Below are 20400 nucleotides of genomic sequence, written 5' to 3' on the forward strand. Positions count from 1 at the left end.
CTGAATGAAAGTTTCAACTTGATGCCTTATAAGGACACAATTTAGATAGTTTTCATTGAGAGCTGTCATTCTGGCATTTGGCTTTTTTAAAAAGAAATCCTTCTTAGGATTGCTTTATAAACAATAAAAAAATTGCATTATATAAAAAATTGTTAGCACTGACAGTTGTAGAACCTATTTTTTTTTTGGTAGAACCTATTTTTAAAAATTCAGGCCACAGAAATTGGAATGCAGTACGGTGAAGTTCCCCCCTTTAAAATTAGTATCAAGGGAAAATAATTTATACATGTTCTATTAGGCCTTTACTGTATAGTTATAGTTGTGGATGCTATATCCAAGCCTATTTTAACACGAAGTCATGCTATAAAGACCTACTGCTCTTCATTTACTGTTTGGGTTCATTCACCTAATTTTCTCCATATTCTGGTTGTATTGTTGTTGTTGTTGTTGTTTTGTTTTTAAGTAGCCTATACAAAATAAAAATTCATCATCTAAATTAAATGATTGATATTTCTCCCTTCTGATACAAATAAACACTACTTGTAACAGAGGGGGCAGAAAATGAAGTCTTCTTTCTTCACCATGAACATGCACTAAATAGGGCATGTTGCTAAATTTTCATGTGCCTTAATTTTTCCCAAATAGAAAAATCAAATAAAGAATAATTCACTGGCTGGTTAAAGTTTCATTCACTTGATTTTTACTAAGCCTCAAGAAAAATCTTTGCCTAAAAAGAACTAATAAACAGAGAGTATTGGTACTATTACACTCACTTTCTGGATAAGTTTTATGATAGATCTACACATATGTACATATATACATATACACATACATATTTCTATATATGTATATGTTTTTCAGCTAGGTCCATATGCACAGATTGTTCAGACTGCTTTGAATGACTTAATCAGTCAGTAAAAAAGATTGACTGATGACAATTTTTTTAACTGACCACTTTCCTGGGAAATGATGTAGTCAATCAAAATAGTCAAGCTAGTCTGTTCCTTTAATAGGATTTTAGAGATATACTATACACACACACACACACACAAAAATGTACACACATACGAACACACACACACACACACAAACATATACCTTGAACTGGGCAGAAACATTATTTCTAAAACATGAATACAGTCAAGATTTAATTCATTACTAGACTGTAAAAAAAGCAAAAAGGCACGTACCTAGTGGTGTCTGGTGTCCTGTTCTGTTGGTTCTCGGAGTTTATGCCAGTCAGGAAAAATCAGGGCACTTTCAATTCCAACTAAATTTGACATCATTGAAACTTTAACTCTCATCTAATTGTAAACCAACCAACACTCCTCCAAAAAAGCCCAAATAAACATCATTTCTGGCTCTCCCAGTCATGTGATGGTTATTTCCCCCTTCACTTCAGTGCAAGGGATGGAGATTGTGATAATTTCCGCTTAGTTCTAGGGCTCGGAATTTCCTCTTTCTGAGTGATTTTTGCAGGTGAAGCCTGATCTTTTTACTGTTGATCACACCACCCCCAAAGTGAACCTGAAAACAAATTAATCTTACAGCTGAAGGACACAGACCCAGGGTTGACAAGGCTCCTTTTTATTTTCCGGGGCTATAATTTCAGCTGGATGGTGTCCGGTCAGTTGTCATATAGTGTACTTAGCACACTTCTCTCACATGCACATACATTGTATTTCCCTCTGGAGAACGTCTAGATCTTTGAGTCTGACTTCTGGAAAGGAATGAGAAGACCCGGCTGTCATCCATGCCCTCAGCTCTGACAATGGCATCACATCACAGGGCCAACTCATCTTTCACAGGCGTCCCTGATCAACCAAGTTTTCAAAGATTGTTTTCCCCCTTTTCCTCTACTGTCTAGGTGTTCATTAGGGTTGGGTCTTTTTTGTTTGTTTGTTTGTTTTTTGCTTTTATGTTATTTGCAAGCAAATCTGAAAATCTCTTTTAAAAAAAATGGAGCAAAGAAAACTTCTAAGTTGTCTCACCGCTCGCCCCCCCCCCCACAAAGGGATTATTAATGAAGGAGAAAACAGTCTCCAAAATGCAAAAGTGGGAATAATTAGACTCTTAGCCTCTCCCCTTCCCAATTGTAATCTTGATTTAATTTCTGCAGCTGGAAAAAAAAAGAGAATTATGTGTACATCAGTTTCCCCCCTCTTCCATCATTTTCTTCATGGAGGAAAATCATACACATGAGAAAAACAGAGGATCACAGAAAAAGAGGAGAGAGAGAGTTTGTATATGTGTGTATGTGTGTGTGTTAGAAAAGGGGTTGAGGAAAGGAAGCCGCCCTTCCACAAGGTAAGGATTCAGGGCAGCAGATCGCAAGGAAATTGCAGCCTATTTCATTTATCCGAGTATTGCTTAAAGCCTGCAGCAGCCCAGTGGAAGCCTCTCTGGACTGGGGAGGTGCCAAGGGGCCTGACAGCTAGAGTAGGTCCAAAGCTCTGGGTTTTCTTCGCAGAAAATGCCCATGGGGGTGGGGAAGGGAGAATTCTCATTATTTCTCCAGCTTTAGAATTTCCCGCCCTGGTTATTTTTTTTATTAGAATAACAACGATGATTATGATCCTGAATTTGCTGCTCAGCTGCTTGCTGCCTCCTTTGACCTGAGACACCAGAGAGCAGATTTTCTCTTTGCCTTTCTCTCCTTTGCAGCCCTTTTCCCCTCCCCTTGTCTTCCCCCAGGTTCTCCTCTGAGGGGAGGAGAGCAGCACTTTGGCCGAGGAAAGCCTTGGCCCCCTTCTCCTAGTGGGGGGAAGTGAAGTGGGAGTCTGCAGGAGGAGCTGGCGGGGCGTGTGTGTGTCTGTGTGTCTGGGTGTGCGCGCACACACACACACACACACATACACACACAGCTCCTTGGCCGCCCTGTTTCCTGGTGCTCTGCTCCCTTGACCCCAGTGGCAGTCCCTGTCACTGCACTGCTCTGCTCTCTCCTCCAGCTCGCCTCTCGCTCTCCTTCTCCCTCTCTCTCTCTCTCCCTCTCTCCCTAGCTCTCTTTTCTCCTCAGATCGAGGCTGCTCTCATTCTCTCTCTCCCTCTCTCCCTCTCATTTCCAACCCAGCCAGCCGGTGGGACCTCCAGGGTCGAAGGTTCTGCCCTGCCTCCACCAACCTCCACCTCCCCAGCGCCTCTCTCCTTCTCTCCCTGTCTCCTTCTCTCCTTCTCTCTAGCCAGCTCTCTCCAACTCCCCTATGGATCGGCTCCTTTCAGAGCACTGAAGGCATCTCCAAGACCCACATCCCAGCCAGAGAAAGGTAATCTACCCCGTTAGAGAGGGGGGTGGGTGGGAGGGAGCGGGGAAGGAGGGGAAGGGAGGGGGTGGTGGTGGTGGAATCAGATGGAAAGGAAGGGGAAAAAAAATAACACACACAAAGCCGCGGGTTAGAGGTGCCTTGTCATGTACAAGTAGAAGAGGATCGGGCTGGATCTGAGGCAGCAGGCAGCGTCTGCTCCTGGCTGCTCTTTAAAATAATAACAATAAGGCGACTTTAGTGCAATTTTTATGACTCGGAATAAGCGTTTAAAGGGGTTTTGTTTTCCAGGAGTGAAAGAGAATTATTTTTAGGAGCTGTCTTCTCCCCCACTAACCATTTTCTCGCTCCCTTCCACGCGCCCCCCCCCGCCCCCAACCCCGACCTCTCCAGGGTGTCTTTCTCCTACCGGGGGGTGGCACGAAGGGGGGTAGGGGGAAGAAAGGGGGTTGGTGGGGAAGAGAAGGAGATAGGGAGCCCTGCAAGGGAAGTGATTTGGTCGCGGCGAGAGGCAGAGGAGATGGGGGGTGGGGATGCTGGCTCGGCTGCCTGTTTACTAGAAAGTCTCGGGGTTATAATGTTAGAGCACGGCCGGGCTAGGCCGGGGTGCATTGTGTTTGCCGGAGACCAAGGCAACAGCGGCGGCGGCCGCGGCGGCGGCCGATCCAGGGGGTGCAGAATGCAAAGTACAGTTACAGGAAAAGCCGCCTAACCGGGAGCGGCAGGCATTGTGAACAGGGGGGCTGTGCGGCTCTGCGCCGGGAGCCCCGCGCGCGTGTCTGTGGCTCTGTGTGTGTGTGTGTTGCGTGTGTGTGTGTGTGTGTGTGTGTGTGTGTGTGTGTGTGCGTGCGTGTGTGTATTTTTTCTCACCCTTTCCCCTCCACCCTAACCTCACTCCTTCCTCCGCTGCCTCCCCCGCCCCCTCCGCCGGTGCTGGAACGAGCACAGCTTGGGGTGGGGGTGAGGGAGGTGAGGGGGGTGAGGGGGGCAGGGGGTGGGGGTTAGAAAAGTAAAAATCGTGAAGGATTGTTTCTTTTTATTCAGAAACTGGAGTTGCTAGTGTAGGGTCCCCGTAAGCGAAGGAGGGTTTAGGAAACCTTGCAAATCCAGGGTCTTGCGGCCTAGGAGGTGGAAAGGGCAATTATTATTTTTTTTCTCCTGTAATGGGGAGGTGGAGACGCCGGAGTGGGAGTACGGGGATGAGAGGAAATACACAAAGGCTTTGAGGATCCAGGGTCCCCCTTCCCGCGATGTCAACTACATAACATAACTCATCTCTCACCCCCGACCACCACCTCCGACCCCCATCACACGTAAGTCTAAATGTGGGCCAAAAAAAAAAAAAGGTGCATTGATCGTGAAACACCAAGGACAAACAAAAACTGCTTGGGAAAAACTTTAAGTGCAAGAAAAAGATTGCCACCCTCCCTGTGGTCCTTTACACCACCGGCAAAGGTCCCTCCCTCGTGGTGCCCCCCTCTTCCTTCGGACAGAAGCAAGGCGCCCCAGTAGTTGGTGGACGGTGGTGGCCGTGGCGGCGACTGCTCCGGGGGGCTCTGGCGAGGGCCGATTTGGGATTGGTCATCGGGAGGATGCCAAGCCAGAGCAGCGGAGCCCGCTGGGGAGGCATAACGTGTGTGTGTGGGGGGGAGACTGAGGGGGCGGGTGGGCAGGGGGACTTGGTACAAAAACCCGGGATGATGCGATGTCAGAGCTATTGGGCGCGGATGGCAATCAATCAATCTGGGACCGGTAAAGAGAGAGAGGGAGGTAGCGAGAAAGAAAGGAAGAAGGAGCAGTCACCCAACAGCGGAGCCCAGTGCAGCAGGGTGGCAGGAGGGGCGGCAGCAACGGTGGTGGTGGCGGCAGCAGCAACCACAGCAGCAGCAGCAGCCGCAGCAGCAGCAGCAGCAGCCAGCGAGTGCTCACTGGGAAGGAGAGGGGGAGCTATAGACAGAACTAGCAGGACGAGAACCCATTGAGGAGGTGGGGTGTGTGTGTGTGCGTGTGTGCGTGTGTGTGTGTGTGTGTGTGTGTGTGTGTGTGTGCACCCATGGGACCAGGGGCAGACTGCCCCCCCCTTTTAAGTCATATATTTTAAACCTCCCTCAAACTCCCCAAATCTGAGAGTTCCTTCTTTCTCATTGCCAAGTGTGCCAGCGGCGTACCTGACGCTGGACACAAGTTCAGGTGTGTGTGTGGGGGGGGTATATTTGGGGGTGAGGGGTGGGGGAAAAAGCTTTGGAGCCTCTCTCTAACTTTCTGCTTCCACAGCTGTGAGCGCACTACTACCGAAGGTGGGTGAGCACCCTTGGTGTGAGTGTTACTGCAACACCGTGATATATAAAAGAAATAATTAGGGTCTGAAGTGGAATGGGGAGGAAACTGGAGAAAGTTGCTTGCGAAGTCTGGGGATGTTACTCGGTCTCTCCTCCCCCTGATATTCTTGTGGGGGAAAAGGGGGGGAACAACCCCCTTTCTTGCCAGGCTGGGACAGGTACAGTGCTCAAACTGTTATCCCTTTTTTGCTTATCATATTGGTCCTGAGTCGAAGGGTATTTTGTTGGAGGGGGGTGAACTCCTCTTTTAAATATTTTAATTACTCGGAGACTTTTAAAAGGGCTTCTGACCAGATTCCTGAAAATATTTTTCATTGAACAACTGAAGAATACAAGTGGCTGCTATCTAGGAAATAGCAAAGAGACTTACATGATTTTTTAAAGAGAGATAACCAAGCCGGCACCAGCACAAGGATTTTGGCAGTGTCTACACCATTTCTCTTTAGGCTTATTGACATAAACTACTATTTTACTTGGGGGTGGTGGTGGATGTGTTAGTGTGAACAAAATGAATGCTGACTGTCTTTATGTGAAAAAAGAGGCAAAAATCTATTTGGCTGAATCTGCTTTATAAATATGATATGGCTTAATGGCTATTATAACAATCACACTAATAACTTTTGATACATCCCTGAGGTTACAGATGGCCACTGTAGCCGGTTTCTGCTTCTCAGGCTTTGGGGGACCATGATACACATCCTTGCTCTGTAGAAAATGAATTAATCCGAGGGTGCCGAGGTGAACACCCAGTTGTTGGGGTGGGGGCAAGTGGGGAGTAGAAATCAGCCTTTTTCTCTGCGGTCTGTAAGGGTATCTGTGAAAGTTTTGAAGTCTTCCCTTCTGCCTCAGAATGACACTCCTCTTCAAAGGACTCCAGATTAAAGGAGATAGACACTGCAGGTGCACTGTTCCGATAAGACATTTGAAAAAAAGAACACAGTGGAGACAAATTCAAATGAGTCTGTAGCCACCCATTCAGCCTTTGCTAGTTACATAGTCTTGCTTGTGCTAATGAAAGGATGTTCTATTTGGGCAGAGGTACGGAAATTTACAAATGTTAGCCCATCAGAGGAAGATTGTGGAGGTGAAGTCAGGATTCTGCTGCCCCTTTGAAAGAGGGCAAATGATTTCTGTTTCATCTAAGTTATCTCTCTTTGCACCTTTAAAATGTTACAGACTAGAAGGGGTAGGGGATGCGGTAACTACTGCAGGCTGCTTCCTAAATATTTAAAAAAGCTATGTATAATTCATTTTAATTAGTAAGTTAACTCCCCAGGAAATAGATGTAACATTTCAGCTGTTTCTTGGACTTAGGAAGCCAAACTGTTTTATTCAGAGGTCTTAGCAGTCTGGGCAAAAATGACGGTTTTCCTTTGCTTCTTTACATTCTGTATGTTACACAATAGGATCTGATGGTGAGGAATAAGAATTGCATGTAATTTTCATACCACTCTTTAATTTATGCAAGCACTAAGTTCCCACAGTATGAAAATGTGGATTTTTTTTCCTCCTCTGAGCTTTGATGGCTAACATTCTTTTTAATGACAGTCATTTTTGTAACAGGAAGATGTTTCCATTTGTATTTACTTTGCCGTACAGTGCAATTATGCAGCTTCTCCCTGCATAGAGTCTTCCTACTTTGTATCTCAAAAGAGAATTACAGTACTTAAAGCGGGACTGCAATTTCAAGCAGGTGTTGCGTGTTACTGTTATGCAAAATAACAGCAAAATATAATTGTAACGGGAAGTTAAGGAAACAGCTGCAAACTTGGTATGGAGACTGGTGACATTATCATTTGTAAGCAGTTCTTATAGATCCCTTACATCACACCGATAGGGAGCCAAATTTGAGTCTGAAACTGGTGGGCCTTTTTGTCACTGCTCCATAAAGACTCATAGGAACGAGACAGGAAAGTCAGGAGAGGGAGAGAGAGAGAGACAGACAGAGAGAGAGACAGAGAGAGAGAGAGAGAGACAGAGAGAGAGAGAGACAGAGAGAGAGAGAGAGAGAGAGAGAAAGAGACAGAGAGAGAGAGACAGAGAGCCCTGAGATGATGGTCCCTACAAGATGCCAAATCACAAGTGATTCATCTCTTGGCAGGGACACTGTGGTTGCCTATTAGCAGAGCGGGCAAGGTGGATGTTATTTAGCCCGCCTTGCTAATAGGAAGGAGGCAAATTATTTGAGTGGAATGCTGTGGAATGTCTTAGCCCAGATAGCATATGGAAGGCTACACAGGCCTGGGGTTGTAAAATAATAAAATAAATGGCCTATGGCAGGCCATCTGCCTTTTGCAGGGTGTTTGAGGTGTTCTATGCCAAATTTAAATCCAATCTTAGCATTCTAAATATTATTTTTTAGATCCCAGCAAAGACTGCCGAAGCTTTAACGGAACACATGGTAAACACATTTTGATTTGAGGAGCTTAGAACATGTAGAAGGCATCTTGCCCTGGGAAAATGCTGCTGCTGCTTCTGCTGCTGCTGCTGCTCTCTGTGTGTGTGTGTGTGTGTGTGTGTGTGTGTGTGTGTGTGTGTGTGTGTGTGTCTGTGTTTGGTCTAGAGCTCTGAACCATCTCCAGAGTTTGGTGCAGGTCTGAATTGTGAAAATATACCTATCCATCTCTGAGCCAAAGACAGACAAATCCCCTTTGTGATAGCAGATCACAATATGCCAACATTTTAAACAAAAATGACCAGAGGTCAGAGCCATTTCTTCATTTCCTCTTAAAGTGTATAAAACTAATAACCAATTATATAGCACCAAGAATTAGGTGCTCCGTAATTAGATACCTGACAAATGATATAGTGGTATGCTACCCTCTCCCCCAACACACACATCACTTTACAAATATCCTAGGTGACTGGTGCATTCCAAGTGCTGTATGTGTTTTACTTTCCTGCTGAGTGAGTCCCATGGTGTTCCCATTAGCTTAACAAAATTATACATAGCTTTAGAGCAAAGATAAAGTATACTATCATATGAGGGTTGCTAGCACATATGCATTTGCTGGTGGAACATTGTTGAATGGGGCTGCAAATTCTGTTTAAGTTCCAGATTTCCTTCAAGGGTGAAACACACATGCATGTATACACACGTATAATTGTACGCACACATACAAGGGAAGTATACACACACACACACACACACACACACACATATATATATATATATATATATACACACACAGTATACCTACACACATATACCTTCACCTGCACATATATGTGTGTATATGTACACACACACTTACCTAAGTAAAAGTGAAATAGCATTTTCTATTCTCTGTTTTATTGTATATACCCCTGGGTAACATTGAGTTTCAAGATGTCAAGAGAAAAAGTGAAATTAATCCAATAAGGAAGAAGGCAGTTTAAGCAATTCCTCTGTGCAGACCCTTGTAAACAAGGTGTAACCTCATAAATTTCGGGATTTTCAGTTGCGTGTAAATATATTTAGAAACAAGAGAGGCTATTTAGCTTAATGGGACATGGAAGGCTGAATTCAAAGTTAGGAAGGCCTGTTCTACCTGTGGCACACACTGGTTGTAAGACCCTGGTGGATGGAGTCTTTTAATCTCTTAGAGCTCCAGGCAAACTTTTGGGGGTGGGGTGGGGCAATGAGGGTTAAGTGACTTGCCCAGGGTCACACAGCTAGTAGTGTCAAGTGTCTGAGGTTGGATTTGAACTCAAGTCCTCATGAATCCAGGGCCGGTGCTCCAGGCAAACTTTTTAAGACTATTAAATTGCCTGACTGGTTCTGGGAGTTTCCTTGTCTGGGAGTTTGCTATATCAATAAAATCTTAGGGCTAATAAAAAAAATTAGTAAGAGACTCATAAAATATGAAACTTTAAAAAATTAGGTTCAACCTCAGCTGTGAATGTACCCATATTGGTCATTCATATAAGTGGCACAATTAAAATGAAAGATTGGGTTCACCTTTGAGATGATCTGATTGCAGCCAAGTGTTCTGTTTTAAATAACAGCCCCACAAAATTGGTTTTGGGGACAGGGGAAATAAGTTGGAGAAATGGTATTTGTGTAGAATTAACCCAAATTCCCAGGGCTGACTTCTACAGTTACCCACGAAATCTCAGTTTTCTCGTTCATTGGTCCAGTTGGAAGTTTTTTTTTTCAATGAAGTTTCTTTGTTTTCTGTTTTCTTGCTTTCAGAGACTCAGGGCCTTGATGAGTAAGTCGCTCCTTGGGTTCCGTCTTTGGCTGCGACACACAATGCCTGCTTCCATCCTTTGCTCTGGAAAGTTGTGAATTGCTCATGAGTATAAGGAGGAAGGATGGCACATGGGATCCCCTCTCAGGGCAAAGTCACCATCACCGTGGATGAGTATAGCTCGAACCCAACCCAGGCCTTCACCCACTACAACATCAACCAGAGCAGGTTCCAGCCTCCGCATGTACATATGTAAGTATTTCTTACGGTTTCTTAAGATTTTTTTTTTCAAGAAAAGAAAGCAATACCCAGAGAAGCAAACAAAAACAAAACAGCAAATAACAAAACTTTTCAGGAAAAAAAAATTAGGGAATTCTGCCAGGGAGGATGAAGTAAGATCTATGGTTAGCAAAACTGGGTATCAATAACTTCAACCTTTTTTTTTTAATATACTTTTCCATGTATTATCTTATCCAAGCCTCATAGCATCCCTGGGGAATATTATAAGGCAATCAGACAGATGAAGTAGTTTAAGATTAGGTAGGTGACTTGTCCAGGGTCACACAACTCCTCAGTGTTGGAGCTAAGAGTGGAGGTTTGATCTCTACAGTAATGTGTAAGGTTCATCACCACCCCACTGCCCCTACAACAGCTTATTTCTTTAAGGTTTAAACAGTTCTGCCTCTCCCTCCCCCAACACACACCCTTCTTGCCCCTTTACATTCAGCTGTGAAATAGGCCTAATTGGGGCTAATTGTCCAGTGATTACTGAATCCATTGTCTTTCCGTTTGTGAGTAGAAAGTGTGCTGGGCTGTCCCATTCCACTAACAATAAAGGGGACAAAGGATTAGGGAATTCTGGAACTGTTAGTCTCAAGAAACTGAACTCTTCCCTTACACCCCTGCTTCCTCCTCACGCCCTTTTGGGAGACCTAGGCTTGGAAACTAGTAGAGCCACGAGTAATTTCGAACCCTGGCATCCTTGCCCCTTGACCCCCACCCCACCTTGTCGTGTACTTGTGATTTAGTTAAACTGGTCCAGAATCCCCCTCAGCTGTGCTGAGCTTTCATCAAATAAGACGGGGGGGGGGGGGGGGGGGGCATCTTCCCGCTTTCCTTTATTCAAGGCCTTTAGCTCACTCTGTCACACCCTTCCCAGGGTCTGATGTGAATGATTCAAGATTGGAGTGAACCTTGTCTAAGAAGCTCTTGTAGCCAAGATCAGAGAGGTTAGAAAGCCTGCCAGGCCACCCTGGGTAGAATAAAACTTGGGGTCTGTCATTAGTCTTTTCTTTTCTTGGCCTTTAAACAAAAAAGGTAAAAAACAAAACAAAAACCAAACTAAAAAATCCAACCCATCCTTTAAACTTCAACATCCTAAGAAAATAAAAAAGGTGTTTTCCGTGACCCTGGAGAGTTGGTGGGAATACCAAGATTTTGCTTTGTGGGCATAACCTCCACAGCCAACACCGTTACCTGTGATGAGATGTCTGCAGAGCAAGGAGACTAAAATAGCAGGCACATGCAAAATCCTTGCAAAGAAAGATTGCAATTAAAATCTTGCCTGAGAACTGTGTATTTTGAAACATTTTGGGTCTCTTTAAGTCAGAAGTGTTTGTTTTATTTTCAAATGGTTTTGGAAAATAGCTTAATTTATGCCTTTGGTAGAAAAATGTTCACATTGACCAAACTTACCTGTTGATTGATTAGATTTTTTTCCCCTAAATAAGACATAAATATTCTAGTGGGTCTGTGGAAAGAACACTGAACTAGGGCTAAAAGATGTAGGGCCAAGTCCCAACTCTTTAACTTACTGTCTGTGACATGAGTAAGTGACTTCACCTACGTGGATCTCAGTTTCTTCATCTGTAAAATGAGAGAGTGGGACTACCTATTATTTGGGGACCATATTTTACTTTTCAAATTCATTAATTTTTCCTCTTTTGTGAGGTATGACAATACATAGAAGTCAGAATTCAGATTTTAACAACTCTGCTTTGCATATATTTGGGCACCCTTCATTAAAAAATAGCCAAGAACTTTATTGGCCCTAATCCCAGTCAGGGTTGTCAAGGCAGGAGAAAATTGGATAAAGCTCTTAGAAATTGGCTTATGGAAACCAAGTGAGATTGTGGGACCTGAGGATTCTCATTTGTTTGGCCTTCTTCATCAATATGCCTGTCAAGAGATGTAGTAAGTACTTTTGAGAGGCAGCCTCAAAGTCAGGTGAGTCCTAGGTTCAAATCTTGCCACTGACATGTGCTGGCCATGTGACCCTATACAAGTCATTTAACCTGTAGATGTTTTCTAAGTTGTAGAAAGGGGACCAACCTGCATTGGTAGAGGGAGCTTCTGAACCTGGAAGTTCCTTATGCTAATAAAATCACTGATCTAGTCCCTATCCTTCTTAATAACAGGTAACTTGTCCTGTCTGACACTTTGTAGGATTTTTTTTTGCAAAGATACTGGAGTGGTTTGCCATTTCCTTCTCCAGCTCATTTTACAAATGAAGAAACTGAGGCAAACAGGATTAAGTGACTTGCCCAGGGTCACACAGATAGTAAGTGCCTGAGGCCTGAATGTGATTGGTAAAAGCAGTAAGCATATTTTAAGATTCATCTGCGTTGAGAATTAGTAAAATAACAATAACATGGTCATTTACTGCTTGAAATGGGAGGTTTGTAATTGTAGCACTCCCCATTGTTTTCATATCATATAATGAGCTCCTGAGGTTGGCACTCAAGGCTTTCTACTTTGTCCCCAGATTACCATATTGACTTCTTCAACATTCTCTGTGAATTTCCAGATCTGTCTTCCTTCACACTACTCTACTTTCAACCTCCTCTCCTCTTTTCTCTTGACCCACCAAATTCCTAGCCCTGATTCAAAACCCATGCCAATTTGTACATAACTCAGAAAGCTTCCCTTGGCCATTTCATTACACTGTACTTTTTTCTTCCCTTGATCTCTTATTGTCTATAATACAATACAGTAAATTGTGTTTGTTAATTAGCTTTATTTCATACTAGCCTATATTTTGACTCCTACATTTTTAAGTTTTGGGGTTTTTTGAGGCAATCATGGTTAAATGACTTGCCCAGGGTCACACAGCTGGTAACTGTCTGAGGACAGATTTGAACTCAGGTCCTCCTGACTCCTGGGCTGGTGTTCTATACACTTTGCCACTTAGCTGCCTCATTTTAATTTCTTTTAAATAGGGCTGAACTTCAAAGCTTTGCCTCAAGGCAAGGAAGTTGAGAAGGCATGAAGAGCACCACCCTGGGGTGTTTGTTTCTTCTCCCCATAGCCACCTAGAAACCTGATAGTGTCCTCATCTCTGCCCCTCTGTCAAAAGTGGACTATCCTTCAACAGTGTAGAAACCTCATGAAGTTCGGAGAGTTCAAACCTGCCCTCCCGGCATCTCTACATATAAAGGCTTCTGGCTACAACTCTGTCTTTGGATCAGAAGCTCGATTTCTGGGAATGTCATTAATATCCCATGGATATTAGCTGGTTGTTTGATTATTCATTCAGAAGAAAGTAATAGGAGAGGTTTTCATTTGGAGTGGTCTGTTTCTTCATAGCATTGGGACAAGGTCCATGGCTGTTTTACTGTTTTTAAAGAATTGATTAGGTTTCACTAATAATTTAGATTTCTCTCTTTTTTAGTTGTGTTCTTACAAATTACTGAGATCAGTGCCTGATCAACAGTGTTGATTTTACTTTTTGGAAATGGTTAATACAGCATTTACTAAAGAACTCAGTATTCCAATTATCTTCATTTGTTACCAACAAGCTTTTTTAGCCTCTGAAGTCAAAGGACCTGGGCTTGAATATCTGTTCCTTGTTGTTGTTATTGAGTCGTTTTCATTCGTGTCTGACTCTTTGGGAGCCCATTTGGGGTTTTCTTGGCAAAGATACTGGAGTGGTTTGCCATTTCCTTCTCTGGCTCATTTTACAGATGAGGAAACTGAGGCGAACAGGGTTAAGTGACCTGCCCAAGGTCACATAGCTAGTAAATGTCTAAGGGCAGCTTTGAACTCAGGAAGGTGAGTCTTTCTGGCTTCAGGCTTGGTCCTCTAACATCTGTGATATTTAGCTGCCCTACAACTTACTGTGTGACCTTGGGCAAGGCAGTCTACTTCTCTGACTTTCAGTTTCTTCATCTATAAAATGAAGGGGTTGAATCAGATGACCTCCAAAGTCCTTTCTAATTCAAAATCTATAAAACTTAAGCAGCTCATTTTCCATGAAATATTTTGGTTACTTTAGCTCTCTGTACTTTACGTCTGGAGAAATAGTTAAGAGTCCACCAGGAATGGAGGTAGGTCCCAGTGTCTTTAACAACCTCTTTTCCCTCCCCAGCAATCTATGTATCTGGAAACTTCTCCCCCTGGCTTTGACTCTTTGACTTCAAAAGTGATTTGAAGAAGGGCAGCTACGTGGTGCAGGAGATAAAGCACTAGCACTGGCCCTGGCTTCAGGAGGACCCAGATTCAAATTTGACCTCAGACACTTGATACTTAATAGCTGTGTGACCCTGGGCAAGTCACTTAACCCTCCTCATTGCCTCACCAAAAAAAAAAAAAAAAAGGTTTTTAAAAAAGTGAATTGAATTATTGGTTCACCTGGGCTAAGATGTTTCTGCATATTAATGTGCCTCATTCTGTAAATTCTGAGAAGGATGCTTGCTAGCCTACAAAACAGATTAAGATGGGCTTGAAGCTCTGTGATTTTTGCCTGGGAAAGTCGTTGTCTTCTTTCTTCTTCTTGCTTCTTGCTTCTTCTTGCTTCTTCTTTCTTCTTCTGTTTCTGCTTCTTCTCCTCCTCCTCTCCCTCCTCCTTCTTTCTTCTTTAAAGAAACAATCTAATAACACCTAAAGAAAAAAATGAAAGTCATGTAGAAGAAAAACCACCCCACATTATGCAGTGCACCTCTCTTCATGCTGCACTATCAGCAGGCATATTTGTAACCTAGCCTTTGTGTGCCTAACTCCCTGTGCCTCTCACCCCTCCACCTCCCACTATAACTGCTTTGGGTCCAACCCTTGTGGTCTTCCTAAGGTCTTCTTAAATGAATGGTGTAGTGAAAAGAGTTTTTGTTATTCTTGTTATTCATTTCTTTTGTTATCCCTTTCATCACAGGGACAGCATACCTCGAGACTTATTAAAATGTCTTAAGAAGACATTTGGTAGGGGCAGCTAGATGGCACAGTGGATAGAGCACTGACCCTGGAGTCAGGAGGACCTGAGTTCAAATTCGACCTCAGACACTTGACACTTACTAGCTGTGTGACCTGGGGCAAGTCACTTACCCCTCATTGCCCTTCAAAAAAAAAAAAGAAAGAAAAAAAGAAAAAAAAAACATTTGATATTTGACATGGAAACAGTATCCAGCTCTATTTGGAATTAGTGATTATGAGGGGGCTGATGAGAAATTGCTTGAAATACCGTTCTTTTCATAGTGTTTACTTTTTTCTTTTTGGAGGTTTTTCCCTTGTGTTCTGATTTTTCTTTCACAACATGACTAACACAGAAATATGTTTAACATGATTGTACATGTATAACCTACATCAGATTGCTTTCTGTCTTGAGGAGAGGGGAGGGAAGGGAGTGAGGGAGAAAAATTTGGAACTCAAAATCTTATAAAAACAAATGTTGAAAACTATCTTTACATGTAACTGGAAAATAATAAAATACTTTTATGTTTTTGTAAAAGAAATATGGTTCTTTTAGAGTATTTTAGCCTTCTTCTTGAAGAACTGTTACCCTGTTTTCTCAGAGAAATTTCAAATTGCTAGACTTCATAGTGTTTCCAGATTTCTTAGTGTGGAGGAAGTGTATGACAAATGAATTTTTCTGATAGTGTGAAACCTCAAGTATCTCTGGGATTCATCTACTTAAGGGAGACAATGTTGTATCTTTTCTTTTTTCTTTCTTTCTTTTTTTTTTGCCCAGGGTCACACAGCTAGTAAGTGTCAAGTGTCTGAGGCCAGATTTGAACTCAGGTCCTCCTGAATCTAGGGCTGGTGCTTTATCCACTGTGCCACCTAGCTGCCCCCACAGTGTTGTATCTTAAGAAGCTTTCTAGACCTGGAGTTGGGGAAAACTTGGATTCAGATCCTAGCCCTGACATTTTCTGGTTGTGCGATTTAGGGTGAATCTTAACCTCTCCAAGTCTCAGTTTCCTCACCTGTTAAATGGGAATAATACTTGTAATTGTACAGAATTGTGAGGAAAATGTTTCTGGGAACCATGAAGCACTCCATAAACCAAGTTAATATTATTACTCTCTAACAGCAGCTATAGCTATAGTAGGTTACAGGGCTGAAGGTGGTAATCTGGAAGACCTAGTTTCAAATATTATAACTGACACATACTGACTGGGAAATTTTGAACAAGTCACTTAACTTCCAACTTCCCAATATCCTGGGAAACTGAGACTAAAAGGTACAGGTCAACTTCATTTATGGAAGACATTTTCCATAACTTGAACTCCTTAAACCAATGAAACAAACAGGTCAAGATTAAAATATATGTACATATATCTGTATTAAATAGATATAAAATGTAAAATATATTCACATACATATCTGTTTTATATATATACACACTTTTAATATGTATATATAGGAATACATATATACATTTTTATATAATAAAGTTGTAACATGGAAATGTGTTAGATGTATTTTATACACACATATACATACACATAAACATATATACATATAGACACATATGTATGTATATTAATTTCCACTCACTGTTACTCTCATAGTTATATTCCCAGGATTTGTCCACATGTATTTCACCATTAGAAGGAAATGTGATCGCCAAAGCAGGAAATTCTAGAGAAAGCTCTTAGTTCTGCATTCATGTGATAATAATTCCAGAAAAGAAATTTCCATTTCTTACCAGTGTTGTAGCATGGGGGGAATTATGCCTTGAAGGTGTGGTGGAAGTCACCCTTGGAGTCTTCAAACTTTCCCTAAATGCCTGTCTTCTGTTTGGCAATGTGATGAACTAAAAGCCGGGACATCTGAATTCTAGTCCAGTTTTAGTTATTGACTAGAGCTAGATCACTTAATACAATTTCTGGAAGCTCCCTCTGCTTCAGTTATGTAATTTTCTGATGAAAGAGTAAGAAGAGATATTATCAAAGGTCTTTTTTTGTTTCTGAGTGTCTATGAATTAAATCAGAAAAGACAGGTCAACAATACCCAGTAGCCTTTAAAAATTCCCTCCATTTGCTTAAAAACAAGGCATTTCACTGTCCCATTAGGGAATCTCTTATATTCTGGACTTTTCTTCTTCTCATATAAAGATCTCAGGGCTAAAAAGATACCCAAAGAAGTCAATTGAGTATATTAATCATCTCATCGTTCTCTTTTGGTCTCTCTGTAAACCAAAAAAAAAAATTCCCAAACTACAGATAACCACTAATCTCATGGATATGTGTGGGTATTCCCGTCAATGAGGGAGATCAAGGCCTATCTATCCCCAGTAAACCTTGTCCCTGTCCTCTCTTCAATTAGCCTCAGGGAAGTAAAAACATAGTCCTAAAATAATAATAATGGCTTCCATTTATAGAGTGCTTTATTGTTTGTGAAGTGCTTTTTTTTTTTATTTTTAATTTTTTTTAGTGAGGCAATTGGGGTTAAGTGACTTGCCCAGGGTCATACAGCTAGTAAGTGTTAAGTGTCTGAGGCTGGATTTGAAATCAGGTCCTCCTGAATCCAGGGCCGGTGCTTTACCACTGCGCCATCTAGCTGCCCCTGAAGTGCTTTACAAACATCTTATTTCATTCTTACAGCAAACCTGTGATTAGGCACTATTACCATCTTCAAGTTATAGCTGAGGTAACTGAGGCAGACAGAAGTCCAATGACAATTAGTGTTACACAGCTATTAAGTGTCTGAGGGAGGAGTCAAATTCAAGTCTTCCTGAGTCTAAGCCTAACACTCTATCTACTTCACCATCTCTCCACTTTAATGTTGGAAACAAAATTAAGGTATTGTGAGGCTTAAAATCTAAATTGTGTGGTCACCTTAAATTAGAAGCTTTAGCACCAGTCTTTGGGCATTAAGCATTTATTAAAGGATACCAGGTATTCACGTGGAGTTCAGAAAGTTAAGAAAAGGCCTATCTAGCCCAAGGTTCCAGCCTGGTTGGGTTCTTCCTCAAGTCCTCTGCCATGAGCCTGCTTCAACCACAAACTCTCTTCAAACTGAGTGTGGAAGCTTTTTGTAGGTCCAGAACAGAGGTGGTCCTTACACACTGCTTCACCTTGATTGTTTAGCTTCATCCAAATCCATTGGTTCACTGGACTTGAAGGTGGTCTCGGGCTAAGTTCAAAGTCTTTAGTTTCTGAGAACAATATCTTCTTAAGGGCTAACCAGGTGTGATTACAATCTAGTTAACTTTGAAGTAGGCTAATCAGCAGTCAATCACTCTCACTTGATTCAATCAGTTTAGATTAATCTCCAGGTGGGCCTTTGAGTATCTGCTAAATCCCATTATTTTATCACAGTATGGTGGGAGTATAGGGGAATCATGGAGGATAGCAATGATAATTGGGAGCAGAGAAATAACTCACATGAGCTGCAGTCTGGAAGATTACTATCAATGAACCATACATAAGGGCTGGTGGTGTGATAGCAACAAAATACCTTTATCACCCATCTGGAACTCTGAAAAAATCACATTTTATGAACAACCTGGAAATTCCTTCTTTTCAGAACACTCTACATATATTCATCTCTCTGTTGCTGGTGAGTTGCGATGGCTTGTATTTATCACTACAATTTATTTTTGCACTAGGCACTCGCATGGCTATAATTTTCTCCTTAATGTTTCCAATCTCTTATTCATCTTGGAAATTCTCAATGTCCCCTTTTAGCTTGGATTCATTCATACATAAACACAGGATATTTTTCTATTTTTCCTTCTTAAAAAAAAATAATTTCCCTGTATGCTCCATGGGGGAAACGCCTTGTAGTCTGTGACAGTCAGACTTTGTTTCAGAGCTGACTATGTTCCTTTACTGTGGATTTCTTTGTTTGTGTTCCAACATTTTTTAAAGCACCACCAAAATTAGACCCCTCTCCCCTGCAATCCCTCAATTGGGGTCTTTTATTTATATTTCAAGGTCTGCCTTTGTTATATAATAGGACACACCATTTTCCTTTGGCTGTCTGGTTGTCCTGGCACATTAGGATTACTTTTATAAATACTTGATCAACTGACATTAGAATTGGTGGGGGGGGGGAACATAGGAATGAATTCTGTCATTATCCAGTAAATAATAGTGCATATCTATATAACCCTTTATGGTTGGCAAAGTATTTTACATACATTATCTCATTTGACCCTCTCGGCTATTATCCTTATTTTTTATAAATCTATGAAACTGAGTCTGAGAGGAGTTAAGAAATTTGCCCAAGGTCACTTAGCCAGTGTGTGTCTAAGGGAGGATTTGATCCCAGGTCTTGCTAACTCCCAAGTCTAGAGCTCTTGGATTTCATATTCAGAGAATAATAGATCAAGAGTTAGAAGGGACCTCAGAGGTCATCCTGTCCAATCCTCTCATTTTTCACAGGAGACGTGAAGTCACTTGTCCAAGGTCAAAAAAGACATAAATGGTAGGGTAGAGACTAGAACTGAACATGGATCATCGGGAAAAGAAATCCAGCTTTCTTTCTGGTGCCCCATAATTCCTCCACCTTCTGTTATCAAGATTAGAAGTAGAAGCATAGTTGGCATATGGAAACTTTGAAGATTTCTCTCTCCTTAAATTCAGAAAAGAACTGTCAGATTGCCATCCTTCACTCTCCCAAGTTTGTTTTGTTATTTTTTTTTAAATCTTTGGGTCAGAACATCTTAATCGTAATATGCCACTGTTGAAGTCGGCTAAATCAGTCCCACAATAGAGGGTGTACTGTGGAGATGCTAATTTTAGATTCTAGTTTTTCAGAACTAGAATATCATCTCTGGAAAGATGATTTAGAAGTAAATGAAACCCAACAATTTCTCAAAGTGCCTGGGTCACAGGTAGCAAGTTCTAATTTGAAAAGTGTGTATTCAGGGGCAGCTAGGTGGCACAGTGGTTAAAGCACCGGCCCTGGATTCAGGAGGACCTGAGTTCAAATGCAGCCTCAGACACTTGACACTTACTAGCTGTGTGATCCTGGGCAAGTCACTTAACCCTCATTGCCCCAAAACAAAACAAAAACAAAAGTGTATTCTTTTCATTTCCTTTTTTGTTTGTTGTTATTGAGATCTCTAATTTCATTGGTTGTAGGAATTCCTTCCACAGATGCAGATGGGTGATTCATCTGTAACTTGTAATTTACAGAGTTTCCTCAGTCACTGAGATGTTAAATGTCTTGCCTAGGATCACACAGCCAGCCCAACATGTGTGCATTAGACTTGAACCCGGGTCTTTCTGACTTCAAAGCGAACTTTTTACTGGGATAGGCCAGATGATTTTCTATATCTCTAATGGAAGAACCTGGTTCTTCCCTTCTCCCAAGACTTATGAGATCATTTTATTAGTGAGCATTTCTTCTGACCATTTCCTTCCTTCTCTCCATCCCATGTCTCTCCATCTTTATCAGTTAGAC

General features: G+C 42.0%; 1 protein-coding gene across 4 annotated transcripts in view; it reads left to right on the forward strand.

Annotated features, from left to right (window-relative positions):
* The first annotated feature begins 2819 nt into the window (after positions 1 to 2819).
* The window catches only part of MPPED2 (metallophosphoesterase domain containing 2), a 210352-nt gene continuing 192771 nt past the window's right edge, over positions 2820 to 20400 (forward strand). The window contains exons 1-2 of one of the 4 annotated variants that reach the window (XM_043973520.1): positions 2820 to 3266; positions 9777 to 10026. In XM_043973520.1, the coding sequence (XP_043829455.1) occupies positions 9899 to 10026 (128 nt within the window). In that variant the 5' untranslated portion in view covers positions 2820 to 3266; positions 9777 to 9898. Of the gene's footprint in view, positions 3267 to 4875; positions 4897 to 4974; positions 5250 to 5349; positions 5454 to 9776; positions 10027 to 20400 lie in introns of those variants that run through there. The other 3 variants (XM_043973523.1, XM_043973521.1, XM_043973522.1) reach the window with 3 other exon arrangements.

Source organism: Dromiciops gliroides, chromosome 6 (assembly GCF_019393635.1).
Source record: "Dromiciops gliroides isolate mDroGli1 chromosome 6, mDroGli1.pri, whole genome shotgun sequence".
Taxonomy (NCBI): Eukaryota; Metazoa; Chordata; class Mammalia; order Microbiotheria; family Microbiotheriidae; genus Dromiciops; species Dromiciops gliroides.